At 42.8% G+C, this 27,611-nt stretch overlaps 1 protein-coding gene and 1 long non-coding RNA gene across 2 annotated transcripts in view; both read right to left on the bottom strand.

The window, feature by feature from the left end:
• PPTC7 (protein phosphatase targeting COQ7) overlaps nucleotides 1-9,680 on the bottom strand; it is a 45,794-nt gene extending 36,114 nt beyond the window's left edge. The window contains exon 1 of the mRNA XM_036276477.1: nucleotides 9,177-9,680. Coding sequence (XP_036132370.1) covers nucleotides 9,177-9,402 — 226 coding nt within the window. The 5' untranslated portion in view covers nucleotides 9,403-9,680. The remainder of the gene's footprint in view (nucleotides 1-9,176) is intronic.
• An 8,961-nt stretch (nucleotides 9,681-18,641) lies between these two features.
• On the bottom strand, nucleotides 18,642-27,512 carry LOC118639995. The gene is made up of 3 exons (XR_004961319.1): nucleotides 27,065-27,512; nucleotides 20,112-20,254; nucleotides 18,642-19,572 (listed from the first exon to the last, which is right to left on the bottom strand). It is a non-coding gene; the product is annotated as an uncharacterized LOC118639995 (long non-coding RNA).
• Between the last annotated feature and the right edge of the window lie 99 nt (nucleotides 27,513-27,611).

Below are 27,611 nucleotides of genomic sequence, written 5' to 3'. Positions count from 1 at the left end.
GTGTGTGTTAAGAGTCCCATGCCCTCTGCAGTGGTCGGTTTTTATAAAAAGTCTTCATTATGATGCAATTCTGTGACTTCTGAGAATTATTTAATAGGAAAAAATAATTTTGGATCTCGGGGAGATAGAAACTATCAGATTTTTAACATATTCAACAACTCCCAAACATGACAGAGCACTAAATTTTATTTATTTATTTATTTATTTATTTTTTTATCCTCACCTGAGGACATTTTTGCATATATCTTCAGATAAAGCAGGAGGGAGAGAGGGTGGAAGAGAGAGAGAGAAACATCAATGTGAGAGAGACACACATTGAGTGGTTGCCTCCCACAGGACCTCAACCGGGACCAGGGACAAACTGCAACTGAGGTACATGCCCTTAGCAAAAACCGAACCCGGGCCTCTGTGGTCTGCGGGCTGACGCTCTAACCACTGAGCAAAACTGGCCAAGGCAAATTTTATTTTTAAATTATTTTTTTAATCCTTACCCAAGGTTTTTTTTTACTGATTTTTTTAGGTAAAGTGGGAGGGGGCAAGGAGAAGGTGAGAAGAGAAGGAGGGGGGAGGAGAGAGAGAGAGAGAGAGAAGGATGTGAGAGAGACACATCAATTGGTTGTCTCCTGCATGCCCTTGACCAGGAATCGAACCCTCTGCTCTTTGGTCTGTGGGCCGACGCTCTAGCCACTAAGTTAAAGGACCAGGGCCAGAGCACTAAATTTTATTACTAACTACATAAAAAAGAATCCAGGGCACCAATTTTTTTTTTTTTTTTTTAGAGCGAGTGGAAGGGAGGGAAGAAGGGAAGGGAAGGGGGCAAAGGGGGAGAGAAAAAGAAAGAGAGGGAAGTGGGGGAGAGAGAGACACACACACACACCCCCCACACACACAGAGAAACATCCACTGGTTGCCTCCTATACACACCCTGACTGAGGCTGGAGATCAAACCTGCAACCCAGGTATGTGCCCTTGAACTGGAGACCTTTCAGTTCGTTGGCCAACGCTTTAATCACTGAGCCACACCAGGCAGGGTGTGGGCACCAATTCTTAAAATGAGACCAAACGTTAACACTAACTTTGAAAGGGAAAATCACAAGGCATACTGTTTTTCAACTGACTAGAATTTCTGATTTAAAATGTCAAATTTATTTGAAAAGAAAATATTCTTGCCCTGGCCAGTTTGACTCAGTGGTTAGAGCATTGGCCTGAGGACCAAAGAGTCTCGAGTTCGATTCCGGTTAAGGCATGTACTTTGGTTGCAGTTGGGTCCCTGGCCCTGGTCAGGGTCTTACGCGAGGCAACCAGTCGATGCCTCTATCTCGCATCGATGTTTCTCTCTCTTTCCCCCTCACTCCCTCCCTGTCTGTCTGAACATAGTGGAAAAATATCGAGTGAGGATTAATTAAAAAAAAATTCTTAACTTATTTTTTCCAAAGCATTTTCCTGAAAATTCTGAACCTAAAGCCCCAAGTGAGGCCTCTAAAAAAGCACAGGGACCTAGGTAGAATGAATCTGACATTTAGCTTGAATTTGACATAAGCGTTTATTGAAAGGACACAGTTGTAGGTCAAATACTCTGATCTGGTATAGTGCCTCTTGAGTCACACAGGAGTACAAACTCCATTTGGATACTGTTGCAACCATTCAGGATATGTACTGCCCAGTTTCGAAAAGCAGTGCTAAAGTTCAAGGAACAGTCTCCTCCCACCCAGGTCCCCTCCCCTCCACCAAAACCATGGTCCCATCACAACAGCTAACATCTGCTTCCTACCTTCTGCTACAATTTACAACCCTTTCACAAAAATGTATTTTCTGAAAAGTATAAAAAGTCATGCTTTTAAAATTTAACTTGCTCTAGCCCTGGCCTGTTTGACTCAGAGGTTAGAGAGTCGGCCTGCGGTCCAGAGAGATCAGGGTTCGGTTCCCACTAAGGGCACATACTTCAGTTGCAGTTTGTCCCCAGCCCTGGTTGGGTCGTGCAGGTGGTAACCACTCGATGTGTCCCTTTCACATCGATGTTTCTCTCTCTCTCCCCCTCCCAATCAATCTGAACTAAAAATGGAAAAATGTCCTTGGGTGAGGATAAAAAAAAATTTAACTTGCTCTAGCCCTGGCTGGTTTGACTCAGCAGTTAGAGAGCTGGCCTATGGACCAAAGAGTCTCGGGTTCGAATGGGTCAAGGGCACATACCTAGGTTATGGTTCAGTCCCCGACCCTGGTTGGGGTACAGAGGGAGGCAACCAAGCAATGTGCCTCTCTCTCTTTTTTTTTTTTATCCTCACCCGAGGACATTTTTTTCCATTTTTTGTTCAGACAGAGTGGGAGGGAGAGAGAGGAAGAGAGAGAGAGAGAAAGAAACATCGAAGTGAAATGGACACATCGAGTGGCTGCCACCCGCACGACCAACCAGGGCCGGGGACAAACTGCAACCGAGGTACATGCCCTTAGCGGGAACCGAACCCGGGTGTCTCCGGACCTCAGGCCAATGCTCTAACCACTGAGCCAAACCGGCCAGGGCCAATGTGCCTCTCTTACATCGATGTTTCTCTCTCTCCCTCCCTCCTTCCCACTCTACCTGAAAAAAATCAATGGAAAAATATCCTTGAGGATTTTAAAAAAGAAAAAATAGTTAACTTGCTCTACAATAAAGATTCGTCTAGAGTTCAAGGATATTAACAAATGATATTAACAAATTTAGGAAAATTTAAAACTAAATTAGGGAAGCTCCAGATTCAAGATTGTGAAAAAAAAAACCAAAATAATATTGAATGCAAAATGTAATTGAAAAAAAGAAAAAAACTTGCAAAGAGAATAAATCTCATTCACAGCATAGTATCTTTATTTTATCCTCACCCGAGGACATTTTTTGATATTTTGTTCAGATAGAGTGAGAGGGAGAGAGAGAGAGAGAAACATCGATGTGAAAGTGACACATCGAGTGGTTGCCACCCACACGACCCAACCAGGGCTGGGGACAAACTGCAACCAAGGCACGTGCCCCCAGCGGGAACCGAACCCGGGTCTCTCCGGACCGCAGGCTGACGCTCTAACCGCCGAGCCAAACCGGCCAGGGCACAGCATAGTATCTTTAAAAAAATTTTTTTTAAAAGGGACCCTGGCCCTGGCCAGTTTGGCTCAGCGGTTAGAGCGTTGGCCTGCGGTCCGGTTCCCGCTAAGGGCACGTACTTTGGTTGCAGTTTGTCCCTGGCCCTGGTTGGTTGTGCGGGTGGCAGCCACTCGATGTGGCCCTTCACGTCAATGTTTCTCACTCTCTCTCCCTTCCTCTCTCTCCCTCCCATTCTATCTGTACAAAAAATGGAAAAATATCCTCGGGTGAGGATAAAAAAAATAATAAAATAAATAAAATAAAAGGGACCCTGGCCAGATGGCTCAGTTGGTTGGAGTGTCAGCTTCTGCACCAAACCTAAAGGTTTCGAGTTCGATCCCTGGTTGGATCAATGTTTCTCTCTCTCTCCCTTCCTCCTTCTCTCTCTAAAAATCAATTAAAACATATCCTTGGATGAGGATAAAAAATTTTTTAAAAAAATTGTGAACAAAGGAAAAGTAGCTCTGACAGTATAACAAATGAGGAAATGACTTTAAAAATAATGTGCCTTATAAGTACCTATGAAAAGTACAATATATCTATATGGCAAAATGAAAAAAAAAAATCAGGGAGCAGTTTTAAAAATAACAGCAAAATTCCCCTACCTATCAACCCTGTAACCTTATTTATTAGAGAATGACAGAACAATCAGAACAGTCAGTCGGCAACTAGTCAGGTTTTGTGTTTTTTTTTTCAGTCAGTGGCTTCTTAAAGCCTGCTGTTTCTATGAATCCTAGAAGGCTCTTACTAAACCTATAACTCTCACACCTCCTTAACATTCCACAGTTTTCTCATTAAAGCACACAGATTATTATGAAATCAGGTATATTTAAAGTACTGCTGATCTTAGAACTTACACATCTGATTGTTGCCATTTATAAAATATTTCCCTTGTAGAAAATAATTACATCAGAACTATATAAAAATGTATTAAACATTATATTCCTCAAATAGTTACAGAATTACAATATGGCTGAATGATTCCATTTGTAGGTATATAACCAAGAGCATGGAAAATATATATTCACACAAAAGCCCATACATAAATGTGTCATAGCAGCACTATTCCTAACAGCCAAAAAGTGAAAACTATTAAATATTCATTAACAGATGAATGAACAAAATATGGTATATCCATAGAGTGGAATATTATTTAGCCATAAAAAGGAATGAAGTGCCCTGGCTGGTTTGGCTCAGCGATTAGAGCGTTGACCTGCGGTCTGGAAAGACCCGGGTTCAGTTCCCGCTAAGGGCACTTACCTCAGTTGCAGTTTGTCCCCGGCCCTGGTTGGGTCGTGTGGGTGGCAACCACTCAATGTGTCCCTTTCATGTCGATGTTTCTCTCTCTCTCCCTCCCACTCTATCTGAACAAAATATCAAAAAAAGGGCCTTGGGTGAGGATTAAAAAAAAAGGAATAAAGTACTGATACATACAATGTGGGTGGACATTAAAAATATACTAAGTGAAAAAAGCCAGACACAAATGATCACATATTATATGATTCCATTTATATGAAATGTCCAAAATAGGCAAGTCTATATAGAGTCAGAATCTACTTTCTACTGCCAGGGGTTGAGGGAGGAGAGACTAGGGAGTTACTCCTAATGGGTAGGGAGTTTCTTTTGGAGTGTGTTTTGAAATAAGTTAATGGTGGTGGTTGCACAACCTTATGAATATATTAAATGCCACTAAATTTTTTACTTTGAAAGGGGAGTGATATGGCAGGTGAATTATGTATCTCAATTTTAAAAAATTCAATCAGGATTATGTCTGAAATTAGGCTGAAATTTGACTTTCAAAAAATTATGACTATATAATAATAAGACTGGTTTCCTGACATGGCTTGAAATCTAGTGGAGGGAAATTCCAAAGAGGACTTCTTAAAAGGCTGAAATTAGTGCCAATACACACTATCCCAAGGTGACAACTTTGTTAAAAGGACAACTCACTTTCAGATATAGAGGTTCTACCAAATACACTAAAATTATCATGACTGGCCCGGCTGGCATGGTTCAGTAGATTGAGCATCATTCCATGAACTGAGAGGTTGAGAGGTCCCGGTTCGATTCCCGGTCAGGGCACATGCGCAGGTTGTGGGCTCGATTACCAAAGGGGGGGAGGGGGTATTCGTTCAGGAGGCAGCCGATCAATGTTCCTCTGTCATATTGATGTTTCTATCTCCCTCTCCCTTCCTCTCTCTGAAAAAATTTAAAAAACACATTTTTTAAAAAGTTATAAAATTATCATGACTGTTGGAAAGCATCAAATTCTACCTCATCTATTCACTTCCTAAATAAAATCTTGATCTTGACATTGTTCATGTAATCCTTATACCTTACAACAACTACTTTTAAGATTGGCATTACTAACAAAAGCAATTGGCCACAACCCTGGCCACAATCAAAATCAGATCCAAAGGCTAGAATATGAAATTGTTTTAATTTTCTTTAAGGCTTCAAGTTAAATCAAGCCTAAATAAACATCTCAACTTTATAAGAATTACTTTACAACTCAATATTCAGAGGTCAGAATTTACATAGCATAGACCATGCTGCCATTCTTTAAAGAAGTAGTTTCAGTAAACTGTGGTTTAGTATGCAGGAGTTTTTGTTGCAATTTAAGTTATAAGTCACAGAATGAATAAAAAAGTTGTAAACACACACACACACACACTTAAGCAGAAAAAACATTAGAAGGACAAACCGTAGCAGAATTCAGACTGGTTTTGAATTCACCTGTCTTGTCAAGAAAACTTAACTAACCAGTGTTGTAACAGAAAGGACTGGAACTGGGAGTCTTAGTGCTAGCCCTAGCTCTGCTATAGGAGTAAACTCATTTGATCCTCTGTAGGCCTCTGTTTTCTCATCAGTAAAATGAAAGAACTGGACTCCAAGGTTACTAAGTCTTACAACTCCCAACAGGCTTTGATTCTATTGTTAAGTAGCTTAGGGTTATGGGAGGTCCAGCAATTACACACCTGGTAGCTCTGATATTTTTGTGGATCCATACCATATAGAGTAAGAGAACTACAGGAAAGAAGAACAAAGAAAAGTGCACATAGCTCCTGCTGGTTCTGGTTTACTCCTGTTGGACCTAATATAGAGAAAGTACCTTGGCCAATTTTCCAGAGGATAGGAATGGTTCCTATGTCTCACCACACCCATCATAGTTGGTTTTTCCTAAAAGAAATCCAGTGGGACTCTACAAAAATGCTGTAAAGTACCAAATAGTTTTAGTCACTGCATGACTAATAGGACAGATCAATTCTAAATTAAAGAAATGAAACAGCTTTTTCTTTCTAATACAGAAAGAAATAAACAGCTTTCATTCCACAGTCCACATTCATTCCAAGTAGCCCTAGATGACCAGTGAGTGCCACAGATACTTAGCAATAAACAGTGTCAATCCAAACAAAATGAATTGTCTATAGAACTAGAAGGTTCAAAACACTGAGGTTCAACATAACATTATCATTCAACACAATCTTTTGATACAATTCAGTTTAAAACTCCAACTTCCAGAGTAAAAAGCACTATTTTAAAAATGTTTTTATTGACTTTTTAGAGAAAGTGGGAGAAAGAGATAGAAACATCAATGTGAGAGAGATACATCAACTGGTTGTCTCTTGCACGCCTTACTGGGGATCAAGCACATAAGCCGAGCAGGCACTCAGTGAATGGAACCAGGACCTCTCAGTCCATGGGACAACGCTCAATCCACTAAGCCACAGCAGCTGGGCGTAAAAAACAGTATTGAAGACTCACTGAGACGCATCACCTCTTTCACAGCAAGAAATAATCAGACCTGTGATGACAGAAGTCACCATCATACCTGCTGATTTGTGGAAATCAAAGGTCAAGTAAATGAGGCCAACAAAAGTTGTTTCGGGTGGCTTCCAAGATGGCTTTCCAGAGGAGCTCCTCCAAAACAAGACAGTCCCAGAGAACCTGTCTTCCCCTAATTTGCACATAACACACACACACACACACACACACACACACACTTTTAAAATGGCTCTTTGTCAAATATGGCTAAAGAAGCCTGACAGCATTCCTTTCAGGAGGAGTGAAGAGCTGTGGTTTTAATCTGATACCCAGGCATGGACCTCTGGATAGCACATGGATGGACTGCATAGAGTCAGCAAAGTCCCTGAATGAGCCCTTGGGCACTCAAAACTTCTGAGAGGCTATAAACCTGGAAAAATTATGAACTACTGGTTTAAAAGCCAGATATAAAACAGAAGAAATCTACTGGAGGTGCCCATATATATATGACAGGAAGTAATGACTGTTATTTGTGGTACAAAATAACAAAGGTTGCCTTCATTTCAAAACAAAATAAAACAAAACAAAATATGATCTGATGGTCAGAAGTCCTTGAAGGTCAGATAGTCCACTCCCTTCATCCTCTAGTTTAGATGAGGAAAATGAGCCCAAAGACTCTTGCCCAAAACCACAGATCACAGGGCTGGTAAGTTGCTAAGCTGAGCACCAAACTAGGCCAGGTCTCTGCCAGGATAGCATGTTTACACTTTTATTCACAATGGGTTTGACCAAAATTTCACAAATCTTTCATAAAAGCCAGCACATAAAGGGGGAACTTAATGGCTCATTGTCCCCTATCCTGTTGCACTATGACTGCAATTTGAAAAAGTAGCACAGGTCACAAGTTTATTGAGTGAAGTGCTTCTAAATGTAATGGAAAAAAGACAGCACTGACAGCCCTTTAAAAAAGATACCGAGTCAGGGTCAAACTGACTTCAGATTTGTAGGATTTCAATCTGCAAGCTCCTCGGTCTTCTAGTAAGTCTGTGTCTTTCTCTTTTAAAGTTAACATCTAGAGTGTTGCTTAAACATTAAATGACTTTTTCAGCCCAGGTAATGGGGTCACTCATAAATCAAATTGAGAGCAACGTTTCCAGTTCCATGTTCACAAACATTACATGTAGTAGAAGCAAAGATAATAGGCAGTTATTCTGAGATCAAATTAAAAAGTAATTATTGCCATAAAAAGTTACAGGACCATTTGTTCCAATGCCAAACTCTGCTTCGGCATATGAAATTTAAAGTCATTACCGGCTCAATCTCACCTGAGAAGTGAAACCAAAGTGACATGTGAATCCAAGTTCAATGACAGCATGTCCTTCAATTTCAAAGTGCCTTTTTAAAGGATATTTAATGACATACAATTTCTACAGGCACATACATTGTCTCTAAAGACTTACACTATGGTAAAGTTCGAGAACTATAATTAGCCCTTTCTGCAAGCTCTCATTCTAGTCTCCTACCCCCGAAGATGTAACTGGAACAGGCTTTGGGAAGCACCTGTGGCCTGAAAAGCTTTAACCAATTTCCAAGGCGTTCTTGGCTTTCAGTCTAGAAGAGGGTTTGACCATTCTATTTTAGGTCAAGGAGACTCTTCTCCGCCCTGGGTGACCTCAAGTGGGCAGGATCAGTTTGGGATAATGCACCGCGAGTGGTTTTCCCCAGGCCAGGGGCCACTGCGAGACTCGGGAGGGCTCGGTGCAGGGATGGAGGTCTGGGCACAATCAAGGCGGCGAACAATGCGGCTGGGTTGTCTGGGGCTCAGCCTGCACGCTCGGAACCCCGCAGGCCCGGTCGCGCTGTCGGGAGCACGCGGAGCAGCAGGGATCCCGGGCCGCGCGGAGGGAGGGAGGGGGGGAGGGCACGAGAGCGAGGTCAGGAGCCTGAAGGTGTCGCCGGGGGGGAGGGGACGAGGTCGTCCCGGGCTGGCGCAGCCCAGTGACTAAGAGTGAGGCTCTGAACTCGCACAAACTGGTCACATTCTCAGGCTGTGTGACCTTGAGCACGTGGCTTGCCCGCTCTGCGCCTCAGTTTCCTCATCTCGAAAGTGGGGGTTGGTCAAGCGGAAAACGCACCTCTGAGCACTTGGCACGGCGCCTGGCACATAGTAAGCGCTCCCTACACGTGAGCTGCTGCGGGCTTGCGGGCTCCGCTCGCTGCCCCGAGCAAAGGGGGAAGTCCCGAGCCGGGGAGTCCCCGGAAGGCGGATCCCGGCCGGGGTGGGAGCCCCGGGCCGACGACTCACCAAGTACGTCCGCTGAACGGTGCCGGGCCACGAAGCACGCGTCGTCCCCGTAGCACGCACCCTTCTTCAGGAGGCCCTTACGGAAGTCCTTGCCAAAGCCGCAGCCGGCCGTCACCAGCCCGTAGTCGCCGCCGCCGCCGCCGCCACCGGCCCTGGGGTCGGTCTGCGAGAGGCCGCCGAGCACGGCGCGGGCCACCAGCCGCCCGTACGAGAGGACCGAGAACATCGCCGCCGCCGCCCCCCCGAGGAGGCGGGGGGCCCGGGGAGCTGGAGGACGCGGAGGCCCGGAGCCGGCTCTCTCCTCAGCCGCAGCCGCACCGCCTCCTGGGCGCTCCTCAGGGCGGCGCGCAGTCGCTGTCGCCGCCCGTGCCCGACGCGCGGGGCCTCGCACACGCTCCGCCGCGCGCACCGGAGCCAGAGCGAGGTCAAAGCCGGCGGCACCTCCGCCGCAGCCCGACTGGGGTCCCGGCTGCAGACGCTGCTGCCGCCGCCATCTTCCGCTCCACTAGCGTGTTCCGGGCCGCTCCGGGAGCACCGCCCCCTCCGTGCCCCCCGCCCTAGCCCCGCCCAGTATTCGCGGTTTCTGTATAAGCCCCGCCCCCTTGGCACTTGGCCCTCTGCAGTCACCGAGGTCGAGTGTGCGCAGAGGGTGTGGCGCAATGTCTCCTGGGCGTTGTAGTCGCTTTTTACTTGGTTGCCCAGCATCCAAGACTTCGAGGATTCCCCTTGGACGCAGACACCTAAGTTATTGAGATTTAAGGTAGACTGAAAGCTTTCTCCCGATTTAACCATATATTTTAAAGGTTATTGTTTTAAATAACGCCACCATATTTTTAAAAGAAAAGCCTGAAAGAACCTAGGATCAGGTCATGAATATTATTCTGTAGTACATATATTAAGAAACTGAAGTATACAAATCAAGTGACGCCTTCAGAATTTATATACTGGGAAGGTTTAGAGGCGGCGATCTAGAAAGAACTGTTTTGCGTAGTATTTAGGACAATTCGAGAAAATGTTGTATGTCCCTATTAGAATGGGGGGAGGGTGAATTTCGGGGTGGGGGGCTGGTAGTAATAGAGAGACAGGCACGACCGCTGCAGATACGTTCATACAGAAATGTTTCAGACTTTGTAGATGGTTTTGTTAAATTGAGAATTAAAAATTCCAGGCTCTAAATTTCTTTGCCCCAAATCTTAATTGTCTTGAGGACCTACCTGCAGGTCTCCCAACCTCTGGCTTGGGTGCCGGAGAGGTCACGCAGTGCCAAAGACTTGCAAAGACTTTTCTTCTCTCCTTCCACATCACCTCTTGTCAGAGGGACAGCCTTTGGCAAGAAAGACAGCTCCTCTACGTTTTCCTTTTTAAGCACTCAGCCCACCTCTAACAAAGACAACACAGTAGCCTCTTCCAGATTTTTACTATTATTTAAAGCAACTTTCTCCTGAAATTGTTTAGGTTGAATAATAACTAAATTTAATGAGGAATTTGCAATCTAATGAGATTAGTTCACCAAATGTGTGTAACATGTTTGTTTGTATGTGTGTATGAATGTATATTTAGATTACATACCATGCCTGGTGGTGCTATACATAATCTAGCATTTTTGTACCTCTCCACCCCATTTGGCCATGTCCCCCTCACTAAAGGCTCTAGTCATGCTCACAGCTACAATGGGGATTCTACCCGCTGGAATGCAGTTCCATTATCTGGACACTTGGGGAATGAAAGACTGAATAAATATGTGAAAACCTTAATGAAATGAAGAATTCCAAAGATTAAAAAAAAAGAAAAAGAATGAATGAATATTTCACTAGATTGTAAGCTCCCCAAGAAAAAGGATCATTTGCCATTGTATTATTAGAATCTAATACAATCCCTGGCATGCAGTAGGGGAATCCGTAAATGTTTGTTGAATAAAAGAAGGAATAATGGAATCGGAACCATAAATAATATTTTAAAAGAATGGTTTTTGAATATAGGAATGATTGAATGAATGGGGTTCACAAATAAAACTAAGATTTGAGGCAAGTGATCCAATTTAGAATAATTTTTAGTTATACTGAAACATAAATGTATATCACCCAGAAACATTGGTCCTCTTCCAGTTTACTTTTGACAGAAATGTACTTACTCCTGGATTTCCCATCTCATTCTTTAAAAGATTCTGTTTTTATTCCTTCCTTAATACATCTAAAGTCCTGCCAACCATCCACTCAAAGCACATTATTCTGTTATCCTAATTACTGTCATCATTAAACACTTGCAGTTTACAATGTGCCAAGTACTCTATATGTTTCTGTCCCTAAAGGTTTTCATAAAAATTGGATGGAATAAATCATTTCACACAGTGAGGGGCATTTTGTCAAATATGTAGACCAAAAAAAGTTCATTTACTGAATAGAAGACATAATGATCCCAAGCATACAATTGCACCTTGGTGGTTTTTATGGCCCACAAGAATAGGAGAGCACCCAGAAAAGGGGTGGGGTAGAGCCTTTTGTATCCTCCACTTGGCATTTATGTCTATGCCAGCTGTGGCTAAAGGTTGTCCTTTCAAGTACACACACCACTTATAAAATCCCAGCTGGGCTGTCAGGTAATTCTACCCCAAGGACAAACTTTTTAAAATAGCATGTCAACCCCTATTCCTTGCCTCATCAAACTCCTTCAGACTGCTCCTGCCTTTCATTTTCAGGGCATATATTATTAATTTATGTGTCACTCACAAGGACTAGTTGGATGAGATGAGCAGGAACATAAGACGTGACTCTGAAGCTGGTAACCTCAGCTCTGATGGGGCTGCTATTTTCACAGTTAAGTGATATGGGTGCCTTGAATTTCTTGCAAATGAGTTTCCTGCAAATGAGTTGCTCACTGAAGCACAATGTGAACAGAATCCTTTCTCAAAGCTTCTCTGCACTTTTTGGAAAGGAGAGGAGACAGGGCCTCAGGTTCCCTTGAATCATTTATTCCAAAGCCAGCTTTGAAAAGTTCCACCAGGGTAGGGAAGCCAGTAGAGGGTACTTTGAAAAAATACCTTTTTCCTGCCCTCTCCTGGGAACACAATTCACTTTCCACCTTTTGCTAGACTGAAAAAGCCCCGAGGTTTCTTCTTTAACAGAGTTACATTCTTAACACTTCAAGGATTCCTGGGAGGTCAGTTGTCACTCTCAGTGGTGAACATACCATCTGTGTTCCCAGGGCACCTCTATGGCATTAGGAAAGAGCTTTGTACTGGAGTTACCCTCAGCTCCTAAAAAAAGAAGAAGGAAAAAAAAAAAAAAAGGCATGAATTCCCTAGTGAAGATTTTCTGCCAGACTGGTACACCGATCTCTTCTGATTTCTATTTGCTAACCTATTCAAAAGGAGCAGGAATTAGTTTATGGCAAGGTTTCTCAACCTTGGCACTACGGACATTTTGGGCCAGATTATTCTTTGTTGTGGGGTTGTCCTGTGATTCCAAAGGGGTTTAGCAGCATCCCTAGCCTCTATCCACTGGATATGGGTAGCACCCCTCACCTCCTAGTTGGGACAACCAATAATGTCTCAGATATTGCCAAAAGTCCCTAGGGAACAAAATCACCCTTATTTAGAACCACTAGGTTGTACCAGTGCCGTGCACATAAATAAATACTTGGTGGAGCACTTGTTATGTCCCAGGCTTTTGGCTAAGGACAAAAAAAGCAGTTGGTGCTTTCATGGCCATCACAGTGTAGTAGGAAGTTTAAAATTAGGTAAATATATATAAAGACTATAAGCACCATGGGTTGAAATAAAGGAGTGTGGGGAGGAGAATGGGACCCACTGGGGCCAGAGAACACAAGGCTCCTCGTGGAGAGGTGACATTTGTAAGAGGCCTGAATGGACAGACGGAAGTCTGAGGAGGGGGTATAACCATTCCAAGAGGAAGAAGTGGATGCAGAGTGTTTGCAAAAAAGTAAGTGGTCTAGTGCAGCTCAATCTTAGGGTCTGAATGAGGAATAACAAGAAATGAGGCTAGGAAAATAGTTTAGGGATTATCAGGCAAATAGTTTAGGAACGATTAGTCCATAAAAAGGAATGAAGTGCTGATACGTGCCTGGACATCGATGAACCTTGAAAACATTGGGCTAAATTAAAGAAAATAGTCCCAAAAGACCAGATATGTATGATGCTATTTATATGAAATGTCCGGAATTGGCAAACCCACAGAGACAGAAAGCAGATTCATGGTTACCAGGGCCTGGGGGTAGGGGAATGGATGTGACTATTAATGGATATGGAGTTTCTCTTTGGAGTAATGAAAATATTCTGGAATTAGATAGTGGTGATGGTGGCACAACCTTATAAATATACTAAAGAAAACATTGAACTGTACACTTTAAAGGTTGAATGTTGTGGTATGTGAATTACGTCTCAAAAAAAAACAGTTTAGGACCTGTTGCAGAGGGCCTTATATGCTAAGCTGAGGATACTTAATTCTTGAGACACCAAGGGTGGGAGTGGGGTCACCAAATGTTTTTAATATGCCAGTAAGAATAATAAAATAATAAATAATATTATAAAGTATAATAAAATAATAATAGTGATAATGAGAATAATAATGAATGAGAACAGTAGATACCATAAATTGAGCACTTACCACGTGCTTCACCTCTTCATCTGCTCTGACCATCTATTTAAACACACAACCACCCAACAGTCTCATCTGTATTTTTTTGTTTTGTTTTGTTTTGTTTTGTTTTGTTTTGTTTTGTTTTTATCCTCACCCGAGGACATTTTTCCATTTTTTGTTCAGGTAGAGTTGGGGGAAGAGAGAGGAACAGAGAGAGAGAGAGAAACATCGATGTGAAAGGGACACATCGAGTGGCTGCCACCCGCACAACCGACCAGGGCCGGGGACAAACTGCAACCAAGGTACGCGCCCTTAGCGGGAACCGAACCCAGGTCTCTCAGGACCGAAGGCCGACGCTCTAACCGCTGAGCCAAACCGGCCAGGGCTCATCTGTATTTTTCTCATTCTTTTTTTTTTTTCTTTTTTTCTCAGATAGAGTAGGAGGGAGGGAGGGAGAGAGAGAGAAACATCGATGTGAGAGAGACACATCGATTGGTTGCCTCCTGAACAACACCAACCAGGGCCGGGGATCAAACCACAACCGAGGTATGTGCCCTTGACCAGAATTGAACCTGTGACTCCTTGTTCCGCGGGCCAATACTCTAACTGCTGAGCCACATCAGCCAGGGCATTTGCATTTTTCTTCATAGCACATAGGAATTATTTATTTTGTTTATTGTTTGGCTCCTCCCTGACTGAAATGTAAGTTCCATGAGAGCAAGGGATTTTGTCTGTTTTATTAACTACTGTAGCTCAAGAGTCCAGAATAGTGCCTGGTAAATAGTAAGTGCTAAATAAATACCTAATAAGTGAATGTTGTTGGATAAAAGAACCTTAGAGATCACATAGAACAAGCATCTTATTTTACAGTTGAGGAAAGGTGGTAAAGAGTGCGTTCATCTCATAGAAAATGGGTGGAGCTGGGCTTAACTGGAGAGGTATCTATTTTTTATTTTTTTTTTAATCCTCACCCGAGGACATTTTTCCATTTTTTGTTCAGATAGAGTGGGAGGGAGGGAGGGAGGGAGAGAGAGAGAGAAACATCGACGTGAAAGGGACACATCCAGTGGCTGCCACCCATACGACCAACCAGGGCCGGGGACAAACTGCAACCGAGGTACGTGCCCTTAGCGGGAACCGAACCTGGGTCTCTCTGGACTGCAGGCTGACGCTCTAACCACTGAGCCAAACTGGCCAGGGCAAGAGAGGTATCTAGATACTCTTGGTGACTGCCCTGCAAAGCCCTTTAAAAATTTTTTTTTTCTTTATTGATATTTAGAGAGAGAGGAAGAGAGAGGGAGAGAGAGAAATATCAATGAGAGAGAACATCAATTGGCTGCCTCCTGCATGCCCCCCACTGGGGATTGGACCCACAACCTGGGCATGTGCCCTGATTGGGAATCGAACTGGTGACCTCTTGGTGCAGGGGTGGACGCTCAACTACTGAGCTACAACGGCCAGGCCCTGCAAAGCCATTTTGAAGGAACTAGCCACAAGCTGTTCTCTCCATTGAACTTATCTTGTTTTGCATCATATGCAAATGGTATGTTTTCCCTCACCTAGAATCCATTTTCCCCATTCTCTGATAACAGTATTTTAATTTTCCTCAAAGGAATGAATAATCCCACACCCCCTTGGTTCATGCATGTTGAGTGGAACTGAACCAGAGCTGGACACATGACCCAGGTCCGATGAATCAGAGTATGGCATTCTCTTAGTTACAGTGATTTGTCCAGAGAGAAGGCACATGACCCAAGTTGGGCCAGTGAAACTCCATTATGTGATTTTGCTGAAAATATTAAGAGAAATTCTCATTAGGGTTTGTAAGCTGGTAGAATGCAAGCTTAGAGCAGCTTATGGCCATCTGTGACAATACTTAGAGCCAGCCTGGGAATGAAGGCAATACAGAGAGATGCAGAGCCTACAGATGGTAAGAAATAGAGGCTTGGTGATATGATTCAGACCCCTGCATCCAGCTTTATCTGACTGAGCAGTCCCTGAACTCCTATTAATTCCCTATTTTGCTTGAGTTGCTTTGAATTTGGCTTACAATGCAGTGAATCCTGACAAGACACATCATGTGATCTGGGTACCATGGCTACAATTATTGAATCAAGAGTAAGTACCCAACCCAAAGGCAGCTGTTAGAAGGGAACTTGTCCTTCGCTTATTTACATGGATAAGAGGGAACTTCCACTCCTCGGTAGAAAAACTGCTGAAGGAAAACTTCTAACTTCTTTTCATGCTTTCATGAAATGAGGAGTACTTTGTCTGGTTGGTGCCTTTGAGGAAAGATGCTAAGCCTGTTGCCCAGTCCCTTTCTGTTTTTTATTTCTTGCTGTGGCCTGACCTTTGGATACTAATGTCTCTTCCTCCCCTGTGGAGAGTCTGTCCCTGTGGAGGAGGCTTGCAGTCACCCAGCCTGTGATTGGGTGACTCAGTGTGATTCAGAGGGAACTGAGTCATGTTCTCCAGACAGCTTTATCAATAAAGCTGAGACTTATTTTTTTTTATCCTCACCCAAGGACAATTTTGCATTTATCTTCAGATAGAGCGGGAGGGCGAGAGGGAGGAAGAGAGAGAAACATTGATGTGAGAGAGACACATCGATTGGTTGCCACCCACAGGACCCCAACTGTGGTGGGGGACGAACTGCAACTGAGGTATGTGCCCTTAGCGGGAACCGAACCCAGGACTCTCTGGTCCATGGGCTGATGCTCTAACCGCTGAGCCAAACCAGCCATGGCTAAAGCTGAGACTTTTAAGCTCCAGCTGCCTGATCCATACATCTACTTCTCAGTGGATTAGAATTTGGAAAGGCTGGGAAGGATGTAATTAATTATTACCCCGATAAGCCCCCAACATGTTAATTTGCTCTTCGGAAAACTTTGAGAGGCAGACGTGAGGACTGACATTTGGGGGCTAACGTAACACACGGAGATCAGGTTTCTGATGCAGTCAGGGCTCTAGGCTTAAAGGTAATTGTGGGTCAAGTGGGTTCTTGACCTGAGCAATCTGTAACAGCTAGTTATTCAGCAGGATTTTAACTGGCAGAGGCCTGAGTACAAGGGCCTCGAGGGCAGGCCTTGACCTCACCTGTGTGAGTACAGTTTGACCTCGGCAGGCAGCTGGAACAGGGATTAGGTTATTGGGGCAGGGAGGAATCTTTCTGGCCCAGGGAAGGCTTACCTTAAAGAGGGCAGAGCTTTAGCTTACAAATGTTTAGGCAGAAGGTTTTTGCTTCTTGTAGAACATCTTTCAGCAAAGCTTTAGGCTGGACTTTATACTGCAAAGGCAATTAAATAATTCACATTTGACAGAGCTCATTTGTGAGATTTTAGACTTCTTACAGTGTGAACGCGGTGTGGGTGGATGCCTCAAAGTTAGCAGTCCTAAATCTGTTCTGTAGGTTGTTTTGAGTTTCATTTGGGGCCATGAGCAGGACCCATGGAGGGGCTGATCTCCACTCCTTGTGGCTTGTCACAGGCTGGTAAGGCTCACTTTACCACTGAGATCCCAGGTGGGCTCTGATTCATTAATTACATAAGCCTTGATCATGGCTTTACATTTGGGAAGCCCAGACTCTGACTTTACCCATAGAATGGGGGTATATTTTATTAATGAAAATAAATGAAAGGAACAGGGCCCTTATCATATAGGAGAAACTTTTGTGTGTGTGTGTGTGGGGGGGGGTTAAGTTAGAGAAAACTAATGAAAACCTCAAAACTAAGAAGGCAGTTAATGAAGCTATGCCTGGAAGACTTTGTCTCTGGGAAACAGGTTTGCTCTGGAAATCAGGGAGGAACAAGGTTGTTTTTAAAAATATGCTTCGCCCTGGCTGGTTTGGCTCAGTGATTAGAGCGTTGGCCCGAGGACTGAAAGAGTTTTGAGTTCGATACTCAGTCAAGGGCACGTACCTGGGTTGCAGGTTCAATCCTGGGCCCTGTTTGGGGTTGTGCGGGAGGCAAGCAATCAATGTGTCTTTCTTGCATTGATATTTCTCTCTCCCTCCCTCCCTTCCACTCTATCTAAAAATCAATGGAAAAATATCTTTGGGTGAGGATTATCAACAAACACACAAAGTCAAAACAGAACTCATTTTGATAAAGAATGAACACTTGTCAAAAATGTATTCAGCCCTGGCCAGTTTGGCCCAGCAGTTGGAGCATCGGCCTGCGGACCAGAGAGTCCTGGGTTCGGTTCCCGCTAGGGGCACATACCAAAAAAAAACAACTGATTAATTTTGCCCTAGCCAGTTTGGCTCAGTGGTTGGAGCATTGGCCTGCGGACCAGAGAGTCCTGGGTTCAGTTCCTGCTAGGGGCCTGTACTCCAAAAAAAAAAAAAAGTATTCAACTTGTTGAAAACAGTAAGATGGTAAAGCTGATTCAGAAAGCATTCCAAGGAAGTTGGAAAATTAGATATAAAACTGGTTCATCTCCACAGGATAATAAAAACTATAAGTTTCTGGATTCTCTTATGTACTGGAGATAAGTAATTTGAAACACTACCAGACAAAAACCTGAGACATTATTATTTAAAAAATTTTTTGGCCCTGGCCGGTTTGGCTTAGTGGTTGGAGCGTCAACCTGCAGACCAGAGAGTCCTGGGTTCAGTTCCCGCTAGGGGCACGTACCAAAAAAAAAAATATATATTTTTTCTTTATTGATTTTAGAGAGGGAGGAAGGGAGAGGGAGAGATGGAAACATCAGTAAGAGAGAACATCAACTGGCCGCCTCCTGCATGCCTCCCACTGAGGATCTGGCCCACAACCTGGGCATGTGTCCTGACTGAGAATCAAACTGGTGACCTCTTGATGAATGGGTCAACGCTCAACCACTGAGCTACACTGACCTGGTAATCTGAGCCATTATTAACAGTAAATATATGGGCAAACAAAGGTAAATTCCTTGGCCTACACATATGACCAGAGGGCCAAATCTGGCCCTACTGTTGGCATTTTAAATAAAGTTTTATTGGAACACAGCCACACCCATTTGTTTACACATTGTCTGCATCGCTCTACAATAACAGAGTACTAAAACAACAGAATTGAATAGTTGACAGAGAGCATAGGGCCAACCTTAAAGCCTAAAATATTTACTATCTGGACCTTTACAGAAAAAGTTTGCCAGTCCCTGCTAGAAAATTAACCCTTCAGTGGACTTGTTAAACAATGTCCTAGATGACACTGAAAGAATTGTACTGTCCTCTCTTGGTTTTATAGCAAAATTTCGGGCAATATTTTTTCAAAAGGAGATGTTTAGCTTAAAAATTTGGGGGACATTTTGCGATTAATTTTTGGCCTATAATTCCTAAATTCCTGTCCATCCTTTGCAACACCCGATTTCTGCACTGCCCCTTAGCCTCCCCAACCCTTTTCCTTGAATGTGGAGCTTATGAAAACCTCCTTTTAAGTGCAAGTGAGCCTGAAAAATTACTGGTATTAAGTAATGATCTTTACAGGGTCATTTTTGCTCAAGAGGGCATTCTGGTTTTGAGTAAGGACTCCAGTTAGGACTTGTGCCTCATACTAGAACATTTGTATGGAAGGTCTTCTTTGAGGGTGTGTGGGGAGGTCCTCTTAGCTTCTTTGAATTAAGTTCCAGGTCTGTTACCAACTGTTAAGTTCTAAGAAAGCAATGACAGTGTGTGCTTGACCATTGCTGTTTCCCTGGTTCCTGGCACATAGCTGATGCTCAGTAAATATTTGTTGTATTGATGATAGAGCCAATGAAACAAAGATAGAGGGGTTTTCTCCTCAGGGTCAGCTGTGTGACGTTTTGGTGATGAAGTCCGCCACCTGCAGGGAAAAAGCGAAACTGCAATATTCAGAACGTCTAAACCCTGAGGAAAATACAGTCGACTTCAAGGCAAGATGACTTGAAAATCATTGTTCTCCTTTAGCTTTAGGCAGAACTAATCTACATCATTTTGACCTTTCCAACTAAGGAACCCAGCACCCTTTCTTGAATAACATTTTTAAGCCTTTGGCGTGCTTAATAAGTGCCCAGCCCCATGCCACGCACACATAATTTTGTGATAGGTACTAACCACTATTATCCCCATTTTATAAATGAGAAGTCTAAGCACAGAAAGCCTGAGGTTACACAGCTAGCAAGTGGAAGGACTAGGGATTTGAACCTTAACACCGTGGCTACAGAATGTGTGCTTTTAATCATTTCACTATACCATCCCTTCATGCCTGGTATGGAAAATGTTTACATGAAACATAGAAACAGGCAGTTATTGCTGCTCTCTCCTGAAACACTACTAAAGTAATAGAAAAGGAGTAAAAAATGTCTAAGCCCACAGAGAATGGGAGAGGAGATGACTACTCACCAGAGATGTCAGGTCCTTTTTAGAAGACAGAAAGTGGATGGATGATTTAGCTGAGTAGACGAACCTTAGGTCTTGCAGAAGCTGCTGAAGCCCAGAAAGACTCAGGAATCAAAGGTCCCAGGTACCTGGGTTGAGAGGTGGGACTGAAAACAGATCACTAATTGTACATATATACTAGGAACTGTTAACACCAGGTTCCCCTCAGGTGACTTCTTGCCTCCATCCCTGCAGAAGATCAGGTGTTTTTTTTTTTTTGTGAACTTGAAACATAGCAGCTCTATGTTCAGAGAGAACAAAGAAAAGGGTGGAGATGAGGAAGAGATTAAATGAAAACATGAAGCTAAAACATGTTTTAACTTGTTTTTTAATAATCATGTATTTGGTGGTAGTATTTGTACTGTTATCCTGAGACTCAGCACTATGCTAAGTGTGCATTTTGGGATAAAGCAAAAAATAAATTATATTGGAGTTGTTGAGAAGGAAGCTTTTATTTTCTTTGTTGATCCTCACCCAAGGATATTTTTTTCCCATTGGTTAAAAAAAATTTTTTTTCTTTATTGATTTTTAGAGAGAGCCCAGCCGGTGTGGCTCAGTGGTTGAGCATTGACCCAAGCACCAAGAGGTCGCCAGTTCAATTCCTGGTCAGGACATATTCCCAGGTTGTGGACCAGATCCCCAGTGGGGGCCATGCAGGAGGCAGCCAATCGATGTTCTTCTCATCGATGTTTCTATCTCTCTCCTTCCCCCCTTCTCTCTCTCTAAACCAATAAAGGTAAAATAAAATAAAATAAAATAAAATAAAATAAAATAAAATAAAAAATAGAGGTAGAGGGAGGGGGAGAGAGAGATAGAAACATTGATGAGAAAGAACATTGATTGGCCGCCTCCTGAATGCTCCATACTGGGGATTGGGCCCACAACCTGGGCATGTGCCCTGACCGGGAATCGAACTGGCAACCTCTTGGTGCATGGGTCAGTGCTCAATCACTGAGCCATACCAGTTGGGCTCCCATTGATTGTTAGAGAATGGAAAGAAGGAAGGGAGGGAAGGAGGGAGAGAGAGAGACAGAGACACATCGATTGGTTGCCTCCCACACAACCCTGACCAGGGATCGAACCTACAATCCAAGTATGTGCCCTTGACCAGAATCAAACCCATGGCCCTTTGGTTCCCTGGCCGATACTGTAACTGCTGAGCCAAACCAGCCAGGGTGAGAAGCAAGCTTTATGGTGTGGGAGAAAAGCAATACATAACGTAAGATCAATACGGCTAAGTAAAATCTTTCTAGTCTTTATTTTAATTGGGGATATCAATGTGATGGATTTTATCAGAGAGGTTAGGTAACTTCCTCAAGGTCACCCAGCTAATAAGGGATGAAAAAGGATTAACCCTGATTGATCTTGCTCCAAAATTTATAAAGGTCGGACTCTGTGGTGGGTCAGGGCAGGCAGGAGGGCCTCCTGGAGGAGGCGAAATTTGAAGGATAAGTAGGAGCAATAAATGGGCATCTCTTTTGATCTCTGGAAGATCTGCTTACCATGACCCTGTAATCTTGGGCTGATCTGGAAAGATTTTGTTTCTGAAATGTCAAAACTGAGGCTCAGCTAGCAAATCATTGTGACAAAGGGCCAAGGGAAGTTTACCTGGGCAGCCAACTGGTCTGCCTATGAGCCATATCCCTTCAAAAATATTTAAGAACAGTGAGAGGTATTTTCACTAATTCCTGAAAGTAAACACTTTTAGTAACCACAGAAGACTACAATGTTTGTTTCAGTTCAATTTTTCTTTAGACCTAAAAAACGTTCACAAGTTTTAAAATCTGCTTTCAAGTCTAGTTTAAACAGATGTTGGATAAGGCTGGCAGGAGGGAAGGAATTTTGCCCTATTTTCCAGATGCTCCCCCTATTAGAACATAGGGGTGCTACAGTTAAGAGAGGGAATATATGCTTTGTAAAAAATTTTTTTTGTATTGTGGTTAATTTAAAAAATAGTTTTTAATGGAAAAGTAATACCTGCACAATAGATTGTCACTCCTTTCTTTCTCTCCCCCTAAGCTGTTAACAATCATGTTTCTTACGTCTTGAAGAGAAGGGAACATTTGAAGAGGAAGTTTTTAGTCTGATTCACGTTGGGAGGGGCCAGAAGTTAAAATTACTGATATTTTATTATCCCACTATAGTAAGCAGCTGTCCTCTGAGAGGGAGCTGAGCCTGTGGCTGGAATTAGATTGGAAGGACTTTCATTAATTTTTTTTAAGGAATTCACAAATGATCTCCATAAAAAAATAGTTATCAATTTGAATCTTTGTCCAAACAGACCTAGATAAACGACATCTTTTCTCATCAGACTATCTTCCCCTACCCTCTAGTAAATTGACAATAATGTAGAGTTGGGGGTTATGGGAGCTTGAAATTAGGGTTCATTCCTTCCAGATTTTTCACTACGGCCACAATAATTCTGAAGTGTTCAGGACATTCCAATTTTTGCATTTTCTTCCTAACTACATGCATTCCTGTCAGACTGTGGGTTCCTTTTTGGGTATGGAAAATGTACTTCAACAGTGTGAGGCTGATGCTTATCCATCTTGTATTTGCTTTTCTTGTTCTCCACATTCTTTCCAAACAATTTGGGTTTGACAAAAGGTATGTGCTTTGAAACAAGCTGTAGCAGAAATGCCTGCCCCCATGACAGCAAAATGAAGCAGGTTCAGGCTGCAAGAAGAATTCACTAACAGGTTGCCAGTAAGGAGTGAATGAAAGCGGAACTACCTGTGGGTCCTGAGGACAATGATGAAAACATGTTTACAGCACAGAGACAGAACTAGAAGGGGAGGGGGGGCAGTGCCCCTCAGTAGTACCAAGAAGCCAGCTCACTTCCAGTTTTTGAGGCTCTTTGACTACAGGAAAATGAAGAATTCATTTCTTCATTTAATATTTAACTAATGCTTTTTGGACATCCCAATATTAAAATGCAATGTAAATGTGCCATAACAGTATGACTGAATTTCTGAAATGTCAACTAATAACACCCTGATGAGATACCACCACACACTTACTAGAATAGCTGAATATGAAAATGAAAACAAAGCTGACCACACCAAGTTTACATAAACATGTAGAACATTGGGAAATCGTACACATTGTTGGTGGGGATGCAAAATGTACAGTCACTCTGGAAATAAGTCGGACAGTTTCTTATCAAATTAAACATATACCCACTATTCAACTCTGAAAGCTCACTCCTAGGTATGTACCCAAGAGAAACGAAAATTTATGTTCATACAGTATGTGAATGTTTATAGTGGCTTTATTTGTAATTGCCGAAAACTGGAAAAACACGAATTCCTTCAAATGGTAAATGAATGAAGAAATTGTGGTACACCCATTATAGTTGTCAGCAATAAAAAGGAGTACATTGGGATAAAGCTTGCATATATGGACAAATGATTTAAAACATTTTTTTATTTATTGATTGATTTTAGAGAGAGAGGGAGAGAGAGGTAGAAGCATCGATGAGAGAGAACATCGACTGGCCGCCTCCTGCATGCCCCTATTAGGGACTGGGCCCACAACCTGGGCATGTGTCCTGACGGGGATTCGAACCAGCGACTTCTGGGCGGACGCCTGATTGAGCCACACCAGCCAGGCTGGCCAAATGATTTTTAACAAGGGTGCCAAGATTACAAAATAGGGAAAGGACAGTCTCTTTAACTAATGGTGCTGGGAAAACTGGATAACCATGTGCAAAAAGAAAAATAAATAAAGTTAGACCCTTATCTCACCTATATAAAAAATTAACTCAAATGGATTAAAGACCTAAAACTACCAAATTCCTAGAGGAAAACATGGGGAAAAGCTTTAGGACATTGGATTTGGCAATTATATAATGAATATGACACCAAAAGCACAGCAAAAGAAAAAATAGATAAATGGGACTGCATCAGACTTTAAAAACATCTGTATGTTGCCTGGCAGGTGTTGTTTGGTAGATGAGCTTTGACCCATGCACCAAGAGGTCGCCAGTTCAATTCCCGGTCATAGCACATACCCAGATTGTGGGCTAAATCCCCAGTGGGGGGCATGCCAGAAGGCAGCCAATCGATGTTCTCTCTCATCGATGTTTCTATCTCTCCCTCCCTCTCCCTTCCTCTCTCTCTCAAATCAATAAAGAAAAAATAAAAAAAATAAAAACAGGCAAAGGACTCGAACAGACAATTTACTAAAAAAGATATACAAGTGGCCAGTAAACATAGGAAAAGATGCTCAGCATCACTAATCATCAGGGAGATGCAAATCAAAACTACAATGAGATAATACCTCACACCCATCAGGATGCTACTATCAACAGGTCAGAAAATAACAATGTTGGAGAAGGTGTGGAGAAGTTGGAACTCTTGTGCACCACCAGTGGGAACATAAAATGGTGCTGCCATTATGGAAAACAGTATGGTTGTTCCTTAAAAAATTTTAAATAGCCCTGGCCGGTTTGGCTCAGCGGTTAGAGCGTCGGCCTGCGGTCCGGAGAGACCCGGGTTCGGTTCCCGCTAAGGGCACGTACTTCGGTTGCAGTTTGTCCCCGGCCCTGGTTGGTCGTGTGGGTGGCAGCCACTCGATGTGTCCCTTCACATCGATGTTTCTCTCTCTCTCTCCCTTCCTCTCTCTCCCTCCCAATCTATCTGTACAAAAAATGGAAAAATATCCTCGCGTGAGGATTAAAAAAAATAAATAAATAAAATAAAAAAATTTTAAATAGAATTACATATGAACCGGCAATCCCACTTCTGGTAGATATCCAAAAGAATTCAAAGTAGGATCTTAAAAAGATATCTGTACACCCATGATTCTTGAAAAGCTAACTGGTTTATTCAAACTGCAGTATGGTCCAAAAACAGGATGCAAGGTTTAAAATCGTCTGGTAAACAAGCTATTTTTACTTTATTCCTGTGTGTATGTCTGAAACCATATTTATTACTTCATTCTCAGAAAAGGTCAAACTTGTAAATTTGAGACCTTTCAAGAATGTGAAGTCTGCTCAAATAGACCTTCTGCCCTCATAGTGTTTCAGAAAACATTTGAAGTACCTGGGCACATGGGGAATGGGTGGAGAGAAACTGAGGATTATTTTTTGCTGTGTGTTGACTTAGAAGTCAATTATTGGACTGCTCACTTCAGTCAAAATGGTAGAATCCAGCCCTGGCCAGTTTGGTTCAGCGGTTAGAGCGTTGGCCTGCGGTCCTGATAGACCCGGGTTCGGTTCCTGCTAAGGGCACGAACCTCGGTTGCAGTTTGTCCCCGGCCCTGGTTAGGTTGTGCGGGTGGCAGCCACTCGATGTGTCCCTTTCACATCAATGTTTCGATGTTTCTCTCTCTCCCTCCCACTCTATCTGAATAACAAATGGAATAATGTCCTTGGGTGAGGATAAAAAAAACAAAACAAAACAAACAAACAAAAAAAAGGTAGAATCCATCCTTTGTACTCAAACATCCTTGAACTCCCTGTAGCTTTAAGCAGTCTCTTTATAAAGCTTGATTATCCTGCCTCCCTATTTATAAAATATTTGGCTCAGATGAATAAAGATGGGTGGATATATTTAATTATAAGAAAAACTGGATACTTACACAGGTTTGAAACCATGACTTTAGCAACAGTAATAACAATAAAAACCAATTCACCCTGAACCAAACGGAAGACCATGACAGAGTGGTTAACACTGCCTTGTAAAGTCAGCCTTAGCTATTTCTTCCTAGCTACTTCTGTCATTGCGTTTTCAGGCTTCTCACGTGCAGCAGCTTCCAAGTGCAGAATTCTAAAAAGCTAAATTGTCTTGACTCCTCCCAACATTGGCACAAACGGTAAGAAATCAAGAATGCCAATAATCCTGGAGAAACAGATGGGCATTTTTAATCACATTTACCCATAATCCAAATGCTGCAGTTTGGGACAAAATATGGAAATCTTAGCCCTTCCACCCTAAGGAGGGAAACTACCAAGGCCAGAGGAGAAGGAAAGGAGAAAGGATCATCTGGGTTGAACCGTGAAAAAGCCTGGCAGATATGGGTCACCTGTGAAATGAAGTTTCTTTGTTCCCAAGTTTTTCCAAATGGATCTAAGTTGATGCAACCCTCATTTTGATTTTGTAAGCTGTCATAAGATTACATTGGGGCCATCTGACAAGTGTTTGAGATTGGACAAAAGGGGTGATGAGATTATTTCCTAAATTATAAAGCATAAAGAAGAAAACGTTAGAGTCAAAGGGCACTTTATAAAAATTTAATCCAACAGCCTAAAACTGCAAAACAGAAAATAGGACGCAGTGATTCATAGTTATTAAGGAATGGGAAAGAAAGTACCTGGAAGTAAGAGGTCAATGGGGAAAAAGGTAGGGGGATAGCTGTAATATTTTCAACAATAAAAGAAATTAAAAAAGAAAGTACCTGGAAGTAAAGAGAAGATTTAAAACAACAAGTGTTGGACTTAGAAGTCATGAGATGAAAGTTTGGAAAAGATAGTTTTTTAAAGGACAGCATTACATCAGTTATTAAAAGTGGTTCAGAAATTCAGTCAGATGTTAAAGCAATCCTTTGCAGGAAAAAAAAAAAGAAGTATCTGTTTACAAAGTTGATCCAATTATATTTTATACACTTTGGAATGCCACAGGAAGTTGTTAAAGATGTCACTTTGATTATTTCGCTTTGCTATATAAATTTAATAAACTAGATATATCGAGTTTGGGCATTCTTCTGACTTAATAAATGTGTCCCTTGACTATACCATATGTGTCAGTATTTTGACATTTAATTCTGAATGGTAAGATTAAGTATGAAAGGTATAGCCAACATCTCTGGGCTGGAGCACCCCTATATACAAGCCAGTTTAGAATAGAAGGGCTTCCCTAAGTCTTGTGGTCTCCATGCCATTTTGTAGAGTTCCAGTAGATCTAAGCTGTTTTTACCTTTTAAGACTTACACATCATCCCACTTAACTTTTGTCAGTGTTCTTTTGTGGGTACAAAGTTGTGTTCCTTTGTCCCCCTCTCACAGCACGGTGAACAGAAGGTATCTGGCGACCTCAGGTGACGCATCTGAAACAAAGGAGGTAAAGCAAGTGTTGGCAGAGTGTGGGAAGGAGAAAATTCAAGGACAGTGATGTCATCTCTGTGCTCCTTCAAAAGTCCTTATTTAGTAGCGTTAAGAGAGCGGTTCCGAAATTTTGTGCCCCCACCGGTTGCGTCAGGACCTTTGTTGAGAATATTGATTCCTGGCCTCTGCCCTAAACTTGCTGAGCCAGAATCTCCTGAGTCGGTGCCTGGAAATCCGAATTTCTTAAGTCCGCGCCGCAGTGGGCTTGAAAGCACAGGTCGAACACACAAGTCCCCCTCACCTCCATTGGTCTCACGGAGCCGCTCGCCCCCGCCGCCTGGCCCCGCCCACGCCCCGCCTCTGCAGGCGCCCGGAGCCTCGCGGGACATTTCCCATATTGCCCTGCGCCCGCCGCCGTGG

Source organism: Molossus molossus, unplaced genomic scaffold, assembly GCF_014108415.1.
Source record: "Molossus molossus isolate mMolMol1 unplaced genomic scaffold, mMolMol1.p scaffold_m16_p_22, whole genome shotgun sequence".
NCBI classification, from domain to species: Eukaryota; Metazoa; Chordata; class Mammalia; order Chiroptera; family Molossidae; genus Molossus; species Molossus molossus.
The sequence above is the reverse complement of the archived record's forward strand: the minus strand, read 5'-3'. Positions and strand labels throughout refer to the sequence as shown.